Raw genomic sequence first — 14,889 nt, forward strand, 5'->3', positions numbered from 1 at the left:
GATGGATGAAAACAGCCACAGCTCCATGCAACTGGCGCCACACACCCCCTGAACTCATTCCCTGGCCATTTGCCACAAACAACTGCTGCCCTATGAGGTAACCGAATATCCCCAGTGGCCCTTTTGAGCAGCACCGGTTCACAAGGAGAAGAGTGAAAGCTAGTCTTTGCACTGCAGACATCCTGGCGAACCAACATTGCCCTCCAGCCACAGATGTTTGCCTGTGAGCTCTCTGGCTAGCCGGGAGTCTGTGTGTGACGCGGCTTACATCTGCTTTGGTTTTGTTCACACTTGCCCGGCACTTACTTCTAGCACTGAGGTCCCCAGGATCACCGATGCCTTCTTTCCGAAGTACAGAAAGAAATTACAGAGAAGTATGGCGTGCTCCTCTCTATTTCCAGTAGCCAGATTAATGCAGCACTGGGCAAAAGAGGAACAAGAGTAATACGGTGCGCTCTGAGGGAGCAGGGGAGGGAGGGGGAGGGCGGGCACAGAAAGCCCAGTAGAGTCAGGGAAAGCAATATGCTTACACTCCTTCAGACCAGGCACCCTCACGTCACCAGGCTGTCGATAGGAACGCAAATCAGAAAGCTTGGGCCTACAGGTTCACAACGGGAGCACATTAGGTTTCTCAGGCTGTCCCAGGTATCCAGAAACAATCTTAAGCTGGACTACAAGATTCCTGGCACTTAGATAAAAGCCAGACTTTCTCAGGAACTTGTGAAACTGGCTCTCATCTGCCAGAAGGAGTTATTTCACTTGCCTCTGGCAGAAGGGACATACCTGTGGCGTCTATCAGGACATTAAAGTTTGCACTGGCCTCTGGGCTCCCTGAGTATCACAGGTGCCGGTTACACATCTCAAAGTCCGTGTTAGCATCCTGGGCTTCTCACCTTCTCTTCTAACCTAAGCTCCCTCCAGCTCATGGACTTCCCTCCCCCCCCCCCCCCCCCAGCTATTCATCCTTCTCATAGCCCGGCTAGCCCCACTACTCTCCTTGCGTACTTTCTCTCTGTCGCTCTTGCTATTCACTTGCTATTCTTCATCTTTTACTCTGGCTCACTCTTTATTTCACCATTTTCCCTCTGTAACTCCTGCCACTCTCCCCTCTCTCATAGACAGCCCCGGCCATGTCCAGTCTGTTGGCCATGTCCTGTCTACTTTTTGTCTCTGCCCTGCATTCTGTCACATGGCTCTGTCTACTCTCTTTTATATCTACAACAAAACCGCTGCCCATGGAGCGGTCGTGTCGGCAGTGTCTTTACTGTGCCCACTGGAATACAGCAGCAATCTGCTGTTGAGTAGAAATGATAACACGTGATGAGACATGTCCTCTCCAGTTCAGTCCAGCCCCAAAGAGAGCCAGGGAGATGGGTGGGACGAGGAGACCGCTGAGTTCCTGGCACCAACTGTTTATTCAACATCAGGGAAACATCTTATGGGAGCCACACCAGTGCGCCCTGGCTGCATCTGACGTGAGGTGACAGGGTTCAGAGAGACCATGATTTTGCACTGCTGAAATTCCCATGGGATAGAACATCATGAGGGATTACTTTGAGCTTTGAATAGAAAATCACCTTGGTGGCTTATTTTCATAAATTATTATGGAGCTGGTAAGTATGCCCAGGTTATTAAATACTTTCTGTTGTGAGGCATCCACCAGAGAAGACTGCTGGGACATGGCTTTAAGCCAATAGAAAGTCTTTATTAGCCAGCCAGTGACTACTCTGGGTGTCCAGGGTTCCAGTATAGCCCTGAGCCTTTCTCAGGAAGAGCTTTTAAGCACAAAAAACCATATTTTGGGTTAACATACTTCAGTTAACCAGAACGGTTAGCCAGGAGCAGAACCACAGAAGCCAAAAAGCAAAGTTAGTACATTTAGAGACTTTTCCAGAACCATGGGCTTTAATGGATCTTCTTCTTTCTCCTCTTCCTCCTCCTCCTCCTCTTCCTCCTCCTCCTCCTTCAGTTTTGTCAGGTGATGCTGTCTACATGCTGAGTTTTACGGACTGAATGGTACTGCCATCATGGAGTCAGTTGTGCTAAGGTCTCAGAGCCTACTAAGCTCTGGGGACCTGTTACACTTTCACATTTCACAAGGAAGAACATTGCATAAGAAGTGCTACTTTAAGAAGAAAAACAAGTGAGAAATAGTATACATTTTAACTATAAAGTGTCATTTGTTACCTCTGACGTCATCCATATGTCAAAACTGTCATTTTCATCCAGTGTTTCTGCCGTAAAAGGAATCAAAGATACAAATCGGGCAATGAGGTCCTGGAATAATATTAAGTGACATTCACTGAGCATGTCTACTGTCCAGCACAGAGTTTTACAAGCATTATCTCTCTCAGATCACACTACAGGCCTCTCAGGACAGAAGGAGCAAGCTTAGAGTGATAAAATAACTTGTCCAGAGTCATAAAGGTAAAATTCTATGTGATTCTCTAGGGATTGGGCCCAAACCGCCAAACCCAGGGAATACTTGCTAGGTATTACCTTTTATTGTAATACATTATTACAATTTAAAATACTATAACACTGTATCAGCATTAAATGTGTACTTTATAACTGGTCAGTGTTTTTTTTTTAAGGTGTGAAACAGCGAAGCCTTCAATCAGCGAAGCCTTGAATTACTTTTGGTTCAACATCTTTCTGAATTCCTTTTCTTATAAACTTGTACAAGCTGCTACAGTATGAGATACCGGTGTGGGTTGCTTCCTCTCACAAGAGAAGTTCCCACCAGAACATGGCAGATTAAGACTCAAAGGTAAGAAAGGAGAAAGGGCAACAACGCAGGGAGTGATGTGTAACAGATGTCCTTTATGCGCCTTCATGACTTACTGCGCTAATTACTTCATGTGGTTAAGTCACGTGGCCCAGCATGCTCAACGAGTCCTGAGAGTTCCCTTACCTCCAGGACAGTGCATGTTCAGACTGAGCAGCAAGAAGAAACCAGGACGGGAAAGTAGAGTACAGTAAAAAGCAACCTGAATTTGGGCTTTGATTTTTAGGTTGAAGGGTTCTGTTAAGAAGGCTTTATAAGCCGGGTGTGGTGGCGCACACCTTTAATCCCAGCACTCGGGAGGCAGAGGCGGGCGGATCGATGTGAGTTCGAGGCCAGCCTGGTCTACAAAATGAGTCCAGGACAGCCAAGGCTACAAAGAGACCCTGTCTCGAAAAACAAAAACAAAACAAAAAAAAAACAACAAAAAAAAAAAGAATGCTTTATAGCACTGGGTGTGGTGGCACGCCTTTAACCCCAGCACTTGGGAGGCAGAGGCAGGTGGGTCGCTGTGAGTTCGAGGCCAGCCTGGTCTACAAAGTGAGTCCAGGACAACCAAGGCTACACAGAGAGACCCTGTCTCAAAAAACAACAGCAACAAAAAAGTTGTAATAAAAAAAGAATACTTTATACAAAGAGTCCAGGATAGCCAAGGCTACACAGAGAAAACAACACCACCACCACCAAACAAACAAACAAAACACCAAACCAAAAAACAAAAGCGAGAGAGAAAGAGAGAGAGAGAGAGAGAGAGAGAGAGAGAGAGAGAGAGAGAGAGAGACTTTATAACTCACAAATAACATAAATTGTCTGAGAAGAACCAGTCACCTACACTGATCCCCAAATAAAAGATACAGTTAAGCCAGACACTGGTGGGGAGCACCTTTAAGCCCAGAACTTGGAAGGCAGAGGCAGGCAGATCTCTATGAGTTCAAGGACAGCCTGGTCTACATAGCAGATTCCTAGAAAGCCAGATCTATATAATGAGATCCTGCCTTGGAGAAAGAAAGAAAGGAAGAAAGAAAGAAAGAAAGAGAGAAAGAAAGAAAGAAAGAAAAAGGAAGGAAAGAAGACAGACACCCTTGTTCTTCATGGGTTCTCTATAATCTCTGTGAAGCTGGTAAAAACAATAACCAAAAGAAAAAGTTGCCACTCACAAGAGTTGCATTCGAATCATGAAGAAATATATCCAGAAGCTGCTGAGGTGGATTCAAGGCCTTGATGTATCTTGTGACTAAGATTTGCATCCCTTCTCCATTGAAAACGGTCGCCACGACTCTTCGGCTGGGAAACATGGCCTTACAGTTCCTGGTGAAAGTCTGTGCTTGCTGCAAAATATCTATTTGACCTGAAAACTAGGACCAGATTTAAAATAGCTGAGCACTATGCATCCCCTGCACCTTAGAAAACAAGGGGGGAAAAAAACCAATGTTTGCTTCTGATAAATATGAAATTACTATGGGCTTTTGAAACAGTTTAAGTTTTTTGGTCAGCTGTTTCAGAGTGATTCAGCGCGAATCCTACCTCATCTAGTTTCGGATTGTATGTGACGTATGATATCTGAGGTTCGATTGTGGCAAAGATATTTAGAAAGGTGCATTCTTTCGGGCTCTGCCCACTGCAGTCTTCTTTAGGAGGAACGTAAGTGTTACTCCAGGTGTACCCGAGCAAAACGGGTGGGATGTTCACTCGGAATGTCCCGCTAATCTGAAAGAGCACACGATTAGAAGCAACATCAGCCAAACTTGCACTGCAGATCAGAATCCCCCCCCCCCCCCCCCCGCCCCAGGAGAGGCTTGGCTCGCACAGGTCAGGGGCTCCTGCCAAAGCACGACCAGGCTCTCTGGGGGGCACCAACGAACACTCTTGACACTTAGATCCCTGGCCAGCGTGGATTACACAAAGAGAGCAAAAGTAAGAAAAGGGTGAGCCAAGGAAGCCAGTCACCACACCACAGCGACTACAGCTCTTAAGCACTCTAGTTTAAGGGGCTGGAAGGACGGCTCAGCAGTGAAGAGTGCGTGCTGCTCTTCCAGAGGACTCGAGTGTGGTTCCCAGTGTCCATGTCACAAAAGCCCACGACACCAGGTCAGGGGATTTGATGTCCTCATCTGGACTCATGTGCCCACCCCACCCCACCCCCCACCCAGAATCCAAAATAAAAATAAACCTTAAAACAAGAAAATCTAGTTTAGGCTCAAAGAAGATGCTGAGAGAGCATTACATTTTGCATTTGCATCCAGACTGGGAGGAAAATGGAACGGCAGGAAGGGCAGCCCTGAGCAGGGCTTGTGGGGACAGGATCAAGGGAGACAGTTAAGAGCTGGGAATCCTAGCGACAGCAGCAGCTAACGGTTACAGAGCCCTTACTATGCACAAGGCCCTGTGCCAAGTGCTGGAACAGGCTGTTCCATCCAGTGAGGCAGCTACTACCCTTACCTTTAGTTAGAGAACCAAACTTGAGGTTCAGAGAGTTGATGTAATTTCTGAAAGATCGTAGAACTAATGGGTAGTGGAGCCAGGATTATAACCCAGCTTTGTTCAGCCTTGAAACTCACACTTCTTAACTACCTGTCCCTCATACAGCTGGGTCCGAGGCAGAGAGAGGATCTATCATGGCCTCACGTGACTGCCCATAACATCTATGTTCCAGCTACTGTCTGTGATCTCCCTCCTTTAAAAAAAAAAAGTCAACAGTTTCTGTTGGTACCCTGACAGAGGGCTGCAGTCACATAAATACAATGCAAGCAGAAGTCTGGGTGACTGTCTTGTTTCTCCTTGCTTCCTGTCAGGACACAGCTATGAAGCTGGAGTTGTAGCAAAGAGTGCGACTTGAAGGACAAATGAGGAGAGTGGAGCAGAAGGGTAAGGAAAACTTGGGTTCTTGGTAATATCCCTGAGCCCCTGGTCTCTGGACTTCTCTTTTTTTTCCCCCTTAAGATTTATTTATTTATTATGTATACCATGTTTTGCCTGCATGTACACCTGCCCGCCAGAAGAGGGCGCAAGATCTCATTGTAGATGGTTGTGAGCTACCATGTGGTTGCTGGGAATTGAACTCAGGGCCTCTGGAAAAGCAGACAGTGCTCTTAACCTCTGAGTCATCTCTCCAACCTGCATCTGGGCTTCTTTACTAAGAAGCTAAGTAGACCCCTGGCTTTTATCAGACACGGTTGGCTTTCTGTTGTACCTGGCCTCATCAAGCCCTAATGAATGTACACACGGTTCATTTTCACTCAAATGCTCTCACTGCTTGTGAAATTTACTGAACTATTTACTTCAATGAGTCAAACGAGTAGGGAAAATCAAACAAGTCACTGAGCCATTCTTCTATTGACTACCACCAAACGCTCTAAGCCTCCCTTGCCCTAGCATCCTAGGCAGAGTGAGGTCCTGTTGCTCTGTACCTTCATAGAACCCATCCTGTCCCACCATGGAAACACTGTCTCATGTCACACTGCGCCAAAATGAAACTCACTTCTGACTCTTCAAGTCCTTGAGTGTTGAATGTCTGGCATAACTTTGGGGGTTTGGGGTACCCTGCTCACGATCTCTAAGTAACAGTCTAAAGTGGGGCCTAGGCTGGAGTTTCACCCTTGTTGGTCGCGCAGGCTCGCTGCTGCTGTTGAACAGTAAGAGCTGAGCACCCAGGATCCTACAGAGTCCAGGTCTCCTTATCAACCTGGCATAACTGATAAGCAGGTCCGACAAGATGCAATTCTTGGCGAGATAAGATTCTGGATCAGGCCTTAGAATGACTTAAGGGTGGCTATATTATTATGTCTTGTTAAACACTTTAAAATGCAAGAAATGAGTTTATGAGTATCTCCTAGAGCTGGCCACACCCTGCAAGCACTCTTAAAAACTCCAGAGCACTTGGGAATACAGGGTCACTTTAATAACCTTTCACCCTGGTGGTCACAGAATCTGACTCAAAAACACCAGAAAAGGCTTTTATTAGAGACAAATCTTGGACTAATTAGCAAAGGACTCTGCTGTTACCTCAGACTGTTGCAGCAGCGCTGAGAAGGGGAAGCAGATGGAGCCCAGCCAGTTCTTCTGTATGTACGAGTGAGCACTGCAGCTCTTGAGGCAGTGATCCTATGAAAGCAGGTTTAAGTTAAACTCACAAAAACATTTCCCATAAGATGAATGCTTTTCCAGGGTCATGGAAGTGCCCTGGCTTTTAGATCCTCCTGACTTCTTTGTACCTGCAGTCAGGCTTTGCTGCCGGCAGCTGCAGGACCTTGCCCAGAGACCTCATTCCTGGCGACTAGAAGCTGTGGTAGCTAAGTAAGCTCCTCACCTCTACTTCAGAGCTTCTTGGTCCCAAAGAATTTGGGTGTGCTGGTGCATACCTGTAATCCCTCCCTTTGAGCGACTCAGGCAGGAGAATCGTGAGTTCTAGGCTAGTCTGAACAACACCTTAAGATGTTGTCTTAAAAAACAGATACAAGGAGCTGAAGAGATCGCTCAATAGTCAAAAGCTCTTGCTGCTCTTCTGGGGGCCTGAGTTCAATTCTGAGTGCCCACATCAGGCTGCTGACAACCATTACTAGCTAGCTCACTCCAGTAGCCAGCTCACTCCAGCTCCAGGGGAGCTGACGTCCCTCTTGCCTCTGCAGGCACAGGCGTATAAGCACACACGGACACACAAATAAGTAGTAACACAAACCTTTTAAAAAACAGACACAGCAATACAATCAGAGGGGGGGGGGGAGCAGAAACACTTGGAAAAAGTCAGTAAGAAGAGGCTAACAGTGTATTAGAGATTATAAGATGCTGACAATGATATGTTAATGGCATGAGAACTTTCCTTTTTTAAACTCTATTTATTCGTGTATTTTATGTGTATGAACGCTGTGTCTTCAGGCATATCAGAAGGGGTGGGGGGGGGGGGACAGATCCCATTACAGATGGTTGTGAGCCACCATGTGGTTGGTGGGAATTGAACTCAGGACGTCTGGAAGAGCAGCCAGTGCTCTTAACTGCTGAGCCATCTCTCCAGCCTCCAATGTGAAGTCTTTCAGAAGAATCCTTTCTTAGGTCTGGATGGCATAAACTAACAAAGAAGAGATCCATGGGGCATAAGAAAGATTTGATAATGGGGGAACATATAGAAGAAAAGAGGCATTTATGAACAGAGTAGTGAGCAATAATAAACCCAAAGTATCTTTCAAATGGGGGCTTATTAGTGTGACGTATGACTCTGGGTGTTCAGGACCCCAGTGTAGTCCTGAGCATTTAAGCACAGGGTGAGCTTTTAAGCACAAAACCATGTCCTGGGTTGACATACCTCATCAGTTAACAAGAACAGTTAGCCAGAAACAGAACCACAGAAGGCAAAAGAACAAGGTTAGTGTATTTAGAGACTTTCCCAGAACTCCGGGCTTTGATGGATTAGACCTTTGTTTTGGCAGGTGGTGCTGTCTACATGATGAATTTTACAGCCTGAATGGTGCTTTAATCATGGAGTCGGTCGTGCTAAGGTGGGAGTCTATTATGGTTATTTTGTCGATTGTTCTAATCTTTTATGGGAAAATGGAATGTTTGGTCTACAGTTACTCGCAACACTGTCTGTGAGGGAATCCATTATGGGACAGTTTCCTCTTCCCAAGCATATCTCAACACCTGACACATGCAGACTCAGCCCATAGCAACACAAAGCACTCACAGAAGCTCAGTGTCAATCAACTTATTCTAATCTGTCAAACCAGTCACCGGGCCAGAGTCAGAAAAGCACTCAGCATAAACCCTTGGATGTAAGTCATCAAGAAGTTACCTCTTAATACCCTAGGCTCAGTCTTTACTAAGGCTTCACTAAAAGTTTTAAGGTGGATGTTTGTACACTCTTGGAAAGCTAGCTTGAAGGCATTGCTGGTAAGGCTTTTTTTTTTTCAGTACTATTTACAGATGCTCTAACCCTGAGCTACGCATTGCAAGGTCTCTTCCAACTTCTCTGACCTAGATTCCCCATCCCCCCAGGCAGAAGCATCTGTCCCTTCAATAGAAGGGTGATAGCAAGGTCGGTTCTCCAGCACAGCCATCTCTACTTCCCCTTCCTGTTGTCCTTTTTACAAGTTGGTTCGTTCCCCTTTATCTGGCATTCTAAGTTCTAAAGTATGGGTGTCTGGCTTTTTTATATTGTGTATGATGTCATCTACAAATCGTTTGGGTCTTATCATAGCTATTCCAGGAGGCGTTGGACTGAGGGTCACAGGTTGGACACACCTACAAGAGAAGGCTTACCTAAATGGCTAGGATAGTAAATAATACTTCTTTCAATGTAGATTTACGTTGATAACCCAGATAACCCGGAACATCTATTGACTTTTATAATGCTCCTTCTGTTCTATTCATTACAGACACATGTAAACTGCTGAACAGTTTAAGTTGCAGGAAAGAAAGACATTTGTCTGAATAGAACCACAGGAGGTAGCGCCAGGAGGCTGAGGTCCATCAGTGTTTCAGAGAAGATAGAAAGAGACACTTTGGATGCAAAGACCTAAGGCAGCATGTGTCCGGCCTGCCACCATCTCTGCAAATCCTTTCCCTATGATGAAGCCCTCTGCATACCTGCGCGCCTCAAGATTGAGCTCTGAGATGATGGTTCTTGAGTGGTCCTGGTCCCTTTCTACCAACTCCCATCTGCATTCCAATGACTTTGAAAACCATTTATATGAAAGCATTTCCCTTATCTACCCAAAGGCAGTACAGTAGCTACTGTAAATACACATCTTTGTATTTCTCACGTCAAGCTAATGTTTATTACATAGCTTGCTATGGTGCTAGGCATTGGGTTGAGGCCTTTCACTAATATATGGCGAAGGCAGTCATTAATTTAGAAATTATAGAAACTACAACATAATTCTCATCCTAAAATAACTTAGTGTCTTATATAGAGTGGTTTGAAATTTTTGTTTTTGGTCAGATAATGAAAAATATATGAGGTTCTCTGCATATCTTTCCATTCTTTTTTTTAAAAAGATTTATTTATTATTATTTATGTAGTGTTCTGCCTGTGTGGACACATGTATACCCGAAAAGGGCATTAGATCTCATTATAGATGTTTGTGAGCCACCATGTAGTTGCTGGGAATTGAACTTGGGACCTTTGGAAGAGCTCTCACCTCTGAGCCGTCTCTCCAGCCCTCATATCTTTCCATTCTTACTACCAAGAATACGAGTGTATTTAGGTATAATGTTCAATCATAAACACCTGCTTCTCCCAAGTCTTCGGCCTGTTTACCATCCTTTCTCCTTATAGGTTGTTATGATTTGTTATAGTTAGAGTGGTTTGTCATGTGTCTGCCCTCATTGCACATTGACTCAAACACTTTTAAGAAAATATTACATATATCACATTAAAATCAAGTCACACCATGTGTGGTGGTATACACTGGCAATAGGGCTGCTACAAGTTCAAGACTGGCCAGGGCCACACAGTGACTCCAGGCCAGCCTGGGTTGCATAGTGAGTCCCTGTTTCAGAGACAGACAACAATGTAACTTCACAAATATGTTCCAAGATTTCATTCAGTTTGGCCTCATTATCATTTCCACAATAGTCAGTCGTTTTCCTACATACCTCATGTTTTTCGATCACCACCTCATCAAAAACATTGATGTGTATGTTCTCCTTCGTCTTAGATAAACTAGAGAAGCTGTAATCATGTCCTGCTGAGCTGAAAACAAGAAAAGCACACTTGAATGTTGAAGTTTTTCTCAAAATCCACTTATATTCTAAGCACATCGTTGATAAAGTGCAGTAAAGTACCTATGATCTTTTCCTTTGTAAAGTTTAAGCTTAGAAAAAGCCATATGCCTTGAGGCCCAGCTTCTACTGTTCTTGAGAACTAATGTATGTATTATAATTTGCCTTATATTCCTCTTAAGATGAAATTAAAAATAGACAACAACACGGTTCAACTGGAGATCATGTTAAGTGAAATGAGCCAGGCAGAGAAAGACAATGCTTGGTACTGTCAATCCTAACGAGAAGACTTGTCAGAATGGCCAAACCTCCAGATAGCCCTTCTCTGGATTTACAACGCCCAGACCACATGACACCAGAGTGTGTAATGCCTTCTTTAGTCTTTACTTCTGTGCAGATACTAATACAAAACATGGACATTGTTTTGAGGCTTAACGTGTAGAAAAGTAGTATGCCTCACTGAAGAAAGTTCAGGAATTAGTCAACTGTTATGTCCTGGCATCAGATAAAGAAGGAAGTGCTTGCCGGGTTGATGATGGCCCTGCCCAACAGGTATTCTTCCTGCTCCTGCCTCACTCTACTCCTTTTTCTACCTTTAAGAGCTCTCTGGTACCTGTGACTTTCCCAAGATAGAGCTGTGAGGATGACAGTTCCCACATGCCAGGATGCTGGCCCTTTAATAAAAAGTTATTTCTTCCCCACAACCCCCAGGTTCCAACTGTTGGCTTTTAAGTGGCAGCAGCACAGCCCCACACCGCTGCTACTGACATTACTAAAGCTTATTGTTGTTGTCGTCGTTGTTGTTGCTTTAAATGAAGCAAGTGTCATTTCAAGAAATCTCTAACAATTCCTATAATTTTCTGATAATGGGTACTGGCAGTGACCACTGAAAAACACTGCTTGAGTTTCGTGGCAATGTTAAATGGAATACTCTTTATATTTCCAAGAAATAAAAATAAACTTATTCTCCTACTTTGTTCCTCTGGGGTTTCACTTCATGCCGGGGATGCCCAGGCCAAGTCAGGGGAGGCGATGCACACTTACAGCACTGTACCAGCAGGAGAAAGGACACGAATCACTCCAAGACACCTTTCAGTTTGCCCATTTGGTGTATATCCTAAGTTGCCAAGTCCTCCGCATCATCTTACATCGTATAGTCTATTCAAACTCTCCTCAAATTTTGCCACAATTCTCCCTCCAAAGTAGAGTTTGCTAATTATTCTTTTTTTACTGCCAGTAAATGTTACATTTGCATGTAGTTTTTTGGTTTTGTTTTGTTTTGTTTTTGGGTTTTCCCCCCTTTTCTAGTGCTAGGAATTGCACCCAGAGCCTCATGCACACTAGGCAGACACTACACTACTCATGACCCTTGTGTAGTTTTTATTCACTATTATGTCACAGGGAAGAAGGAGATGGAATGGAGTCTTCTATCACAGAAGAGTTCCCAGTCCCCACGCCATCCTTGGCTTTTCTCACTGTTAGAATCACAAAACCGTCAGCATTCTATAGTCTTCCCTTTAGATCACTTACAAATTTATGTCTCTTACTGATTCTTTTTGTTTTGTTTTTCGAGACAGGGTCTCTCTGTGTAGCCCTGGCTGTCCTGGACTCACTTTGTAGACCAGGCTGGCCTTGAACTCACAGCGATCTGCCTGCCTCTGCCTCCCAAATGCTGGGATTAAAGGCGTGCGCCACCACTGCCGGGCCCTCTTACTGATTCTTATGTGTCATCCTAATTAAACTACTTTGATGTAGTGCATTTGTCTGGGTACACTGGCCAAGCACTCAGATTGCTGAGGCAGGAGGAACAGGAGTTCAAGGCCAGCCTCATCTATACAGTGAAGTCAAGGCCAGTCTGGACCACACGGCAAGGCCTTGTCTTAACAAACAACCCCCAAGAATCAACTCCAAACTCTAATGTCTAAATTAATAATCCAAGTATTTCCAAACACACATAATCATCTATCTTAGTTTACAAACTTTTCAAGCAAATATATTTTCATTTTCTCCTCACTCATCCTTCTCCCTCCCTCCCCCCACTTCCCCCCGCCCCCTACACATCCTGGTCAGTGTCTGGTAGCTTTCACTTCAAAAGAGGAGTCTTGTATAAGAAAGTAAATATAACCTGCAAGTTGTTGCCACAGAGAGCATGATAATTATATCAGTTCTTGGCTATATGTTAACCTGGGAACCAGACAAAACATACAATATAATAACATATGGACTATGAAATGATATAAAATATTTATAGAAAATCATCTTATAGTTATATTATCTGAAATCTGTGTAGGTGGTTAGCAGCTATAGACAACTGGTCACGAAGGAAACGGTAAGCATGTGCCCAGCAGGGAAGCACAGCCGTATCAGAGGAAGCAGACATGGAGTTTGACCCATTTTTATTGGGTCATGTGTGAGGTGTTATGGGATTTTTTTTTTAAGACCATATTCATTTTTCTTTCTTCTTTGAAGCAAGCAGAAACATGGGGACAGGTTTCTTCTGGAAGTTGAAATCTGACTTGCTAACTCGCAAAAATGTCTTTTATAAACAGGAATATTATAAGAAATGTGGTTTTACTTATTCTTGACAAAATATAAGTATTCTAAAATATTAATATAAATGGCCGCACATTTTAATAGAAGGACAACAAAGGAAAGCCACTGCTGACTGAGCACATACATGTTGCATAATCTTACTAGACATGGAATCACTGGGCCTTTCCCTAAACCTATGAACTTAGAAACTAAGAAGGTAGGTGCAGACACCTACCTTTAAGAAGACGTCTAGGTAAATACAATGCACAAAATGTTTAAGAGCCACTGACTTAAAACAATGTGCTTTAGTACACAAGTGCAAGGATGGGCAGAACAAGGCTGTTAGCAAAGGTTAAAAAAAGATAAGAAAGGATTAAGTAATTATGGAGTTTTCACTCAATAGTTAGGCTAAATAAAGTTCAAATAAAGGGAATAAAGTGTCTTAGTCTGTTTAGCACTGCAATTACAGAATGCCTGAGACAAGATGACTTGTAGAGAATAGACTTTTCTTTCTCACAGTTCTGGATGCTGGAAATACAGAATCTATGCTGTGTCTGGTAAGGGCCTTCTTGCTGTCTCTTCACATAGCTCAAGAGGAAAACCCACTCCTGCAAGCTAACCCCCCTTTCCATAACAGTAGCAATTCACTGATAAGGGCTGGTGAGTACCAGGACAATGAGATAGTCTGTGTTCCATAGTGATACCTTTAGAATGGAAACACTTCTATTCTAGAGGGAGGCTGTTTAAGACTCATGAAGTCAACAGCTTACAAGGCTCAGGAAGTCCCTGAAACAAACTAGATTCATGAGTCCCATCTCTCAGGTTATATAAGCAGTAATGGCTACTAAGGAAAGCATGCTTTGACTCATTGAGCTGCCTATAGGTCTGCAGAGCACTGTAGGACTGCAGTTTCCCTGATTTGGCATCTGGGCAGGGTGGGTTTTCCCATGGCGCTGTCTTCGAGTCATCCATGCTTCTGTAAGTAAACCCTCACCCACACTCATGCCAGGCGTTGGTTTTCTAAGTTGGATTTTGGTAGAATTATTTCTTTGGTCTGTCATTGGTTCCCTGTCTGAGGTGATCAGACATTTGTTTGTGCCTCCCTACAAAAAGCCTCACACAACTTACTCTACACCCCCCCCAAAAAGAAGGATGGTACTTGCCTCCACGTGTGCTCACACCCAAGCACACATGAACGTGCTCCCTCACCCCAGAGTTACTCTGACTAGAAACTGCAGGAAAATGAGCTCCAACTTACATAAAATCTACCTTGATTTCTTCATTCCAGCATGGGTGAGATCCATTTGCAGTGTTGGTTTGATACACAGTGTGTTGAAAAGAAACTTCTATGAAAGGGTGCACAGTATCCTGAAATGCAGAGTAAACACTGACTAGATTTTTTTTTTTAAAATCTTACATAATAGAGTAAAACAAAAAGATGGGAGATTCCATGGCAGCTGGTTTCCTTAGGTTTCATAGCTCTTCCTTCCAATAGCTACTGTTGGGTCATTGATTTAATAACATCTATTGGTCTTATTCTATGTCAGGCACTCTTCAAAGAAGCCAAAGACGAATAGAACCTTCCTTTAAAGATTTTAAGGTTTGCCAGGAAAACACAGACAAGCAGATGAGAACCATGACGCATGAGCAATGCAGCAAGAGAACAGGCGTGCAGCTGTGGGGTCAGGAAAGGGGATGGGTGTGCTTCCGGGGTGAGGACCAGAGGAGCATCACAGAGGAAACCCTGCGTGAAACACCATTGTGTTTATCCGGGAAGAGAGGTGGGGGATGGGTGGGGGCCATTCCCAGCAAAGGGAACAAGTCCTGGAAGCCACGACAACGTGGCTGTGCAGTGAACA

At 44.2% G+C, this 14,889-nt stretch overlaps 1 protein-coding gene across 6 annotated transcripts in view; it reads right to left on the reverse strand.

The window, feature by feature from the left end:
- Positions 1-14,889, reverse strand: part of CC2D2B (coiled-coil and C2 domain containing 2B) — a 75,674-nt gene that overhangs the window by 11,745 nt on the left and 49,040 nt on the right. For all 6 annotated transcript variants that reach the window (XM_084749615.1, XM_084749617.1, XM_084749614.1 and 3 more), the window contains 7 exons: positions 14,289-14,398; positions 10,373-10,469; positions 6,788-6,886; positions 4,310-4,492; positions 3,943-4,140; positions 2,188-2,277; positions 307-420 (listed from right to left, as the gene is read on the reverse strand). In XM_084749615.1, the coding sequence (XP_084605741.1) occupies positions 307-420; positions 2,188-2,277; positions 3,943-4,140; positions 4,310-4,492; positions 6,788-6,886; positions 10,373-10,469; positions 14,289-14,398 (891 nt within the window). The remainder of the gene's footprint in view (positions 1-306; positions 421-2,187; positions 2,278-3,942; positions 4,141-4,309; positions 4,493-6,787; positions 6,887-10,372; positions 10,470-14,288; positions 14,399-14,889) is intronic.

This window comes from Acomys minous, assembly GCF_964271855.1.
Source record: "Acomys minous genome assembly, chromosome: 2".
NCBI classification, from domain to species: Eukaryota; Metazoa; Chordata; class Mammalia; order Rodentia; family Muridae; genus Acomys; species Acomys minous.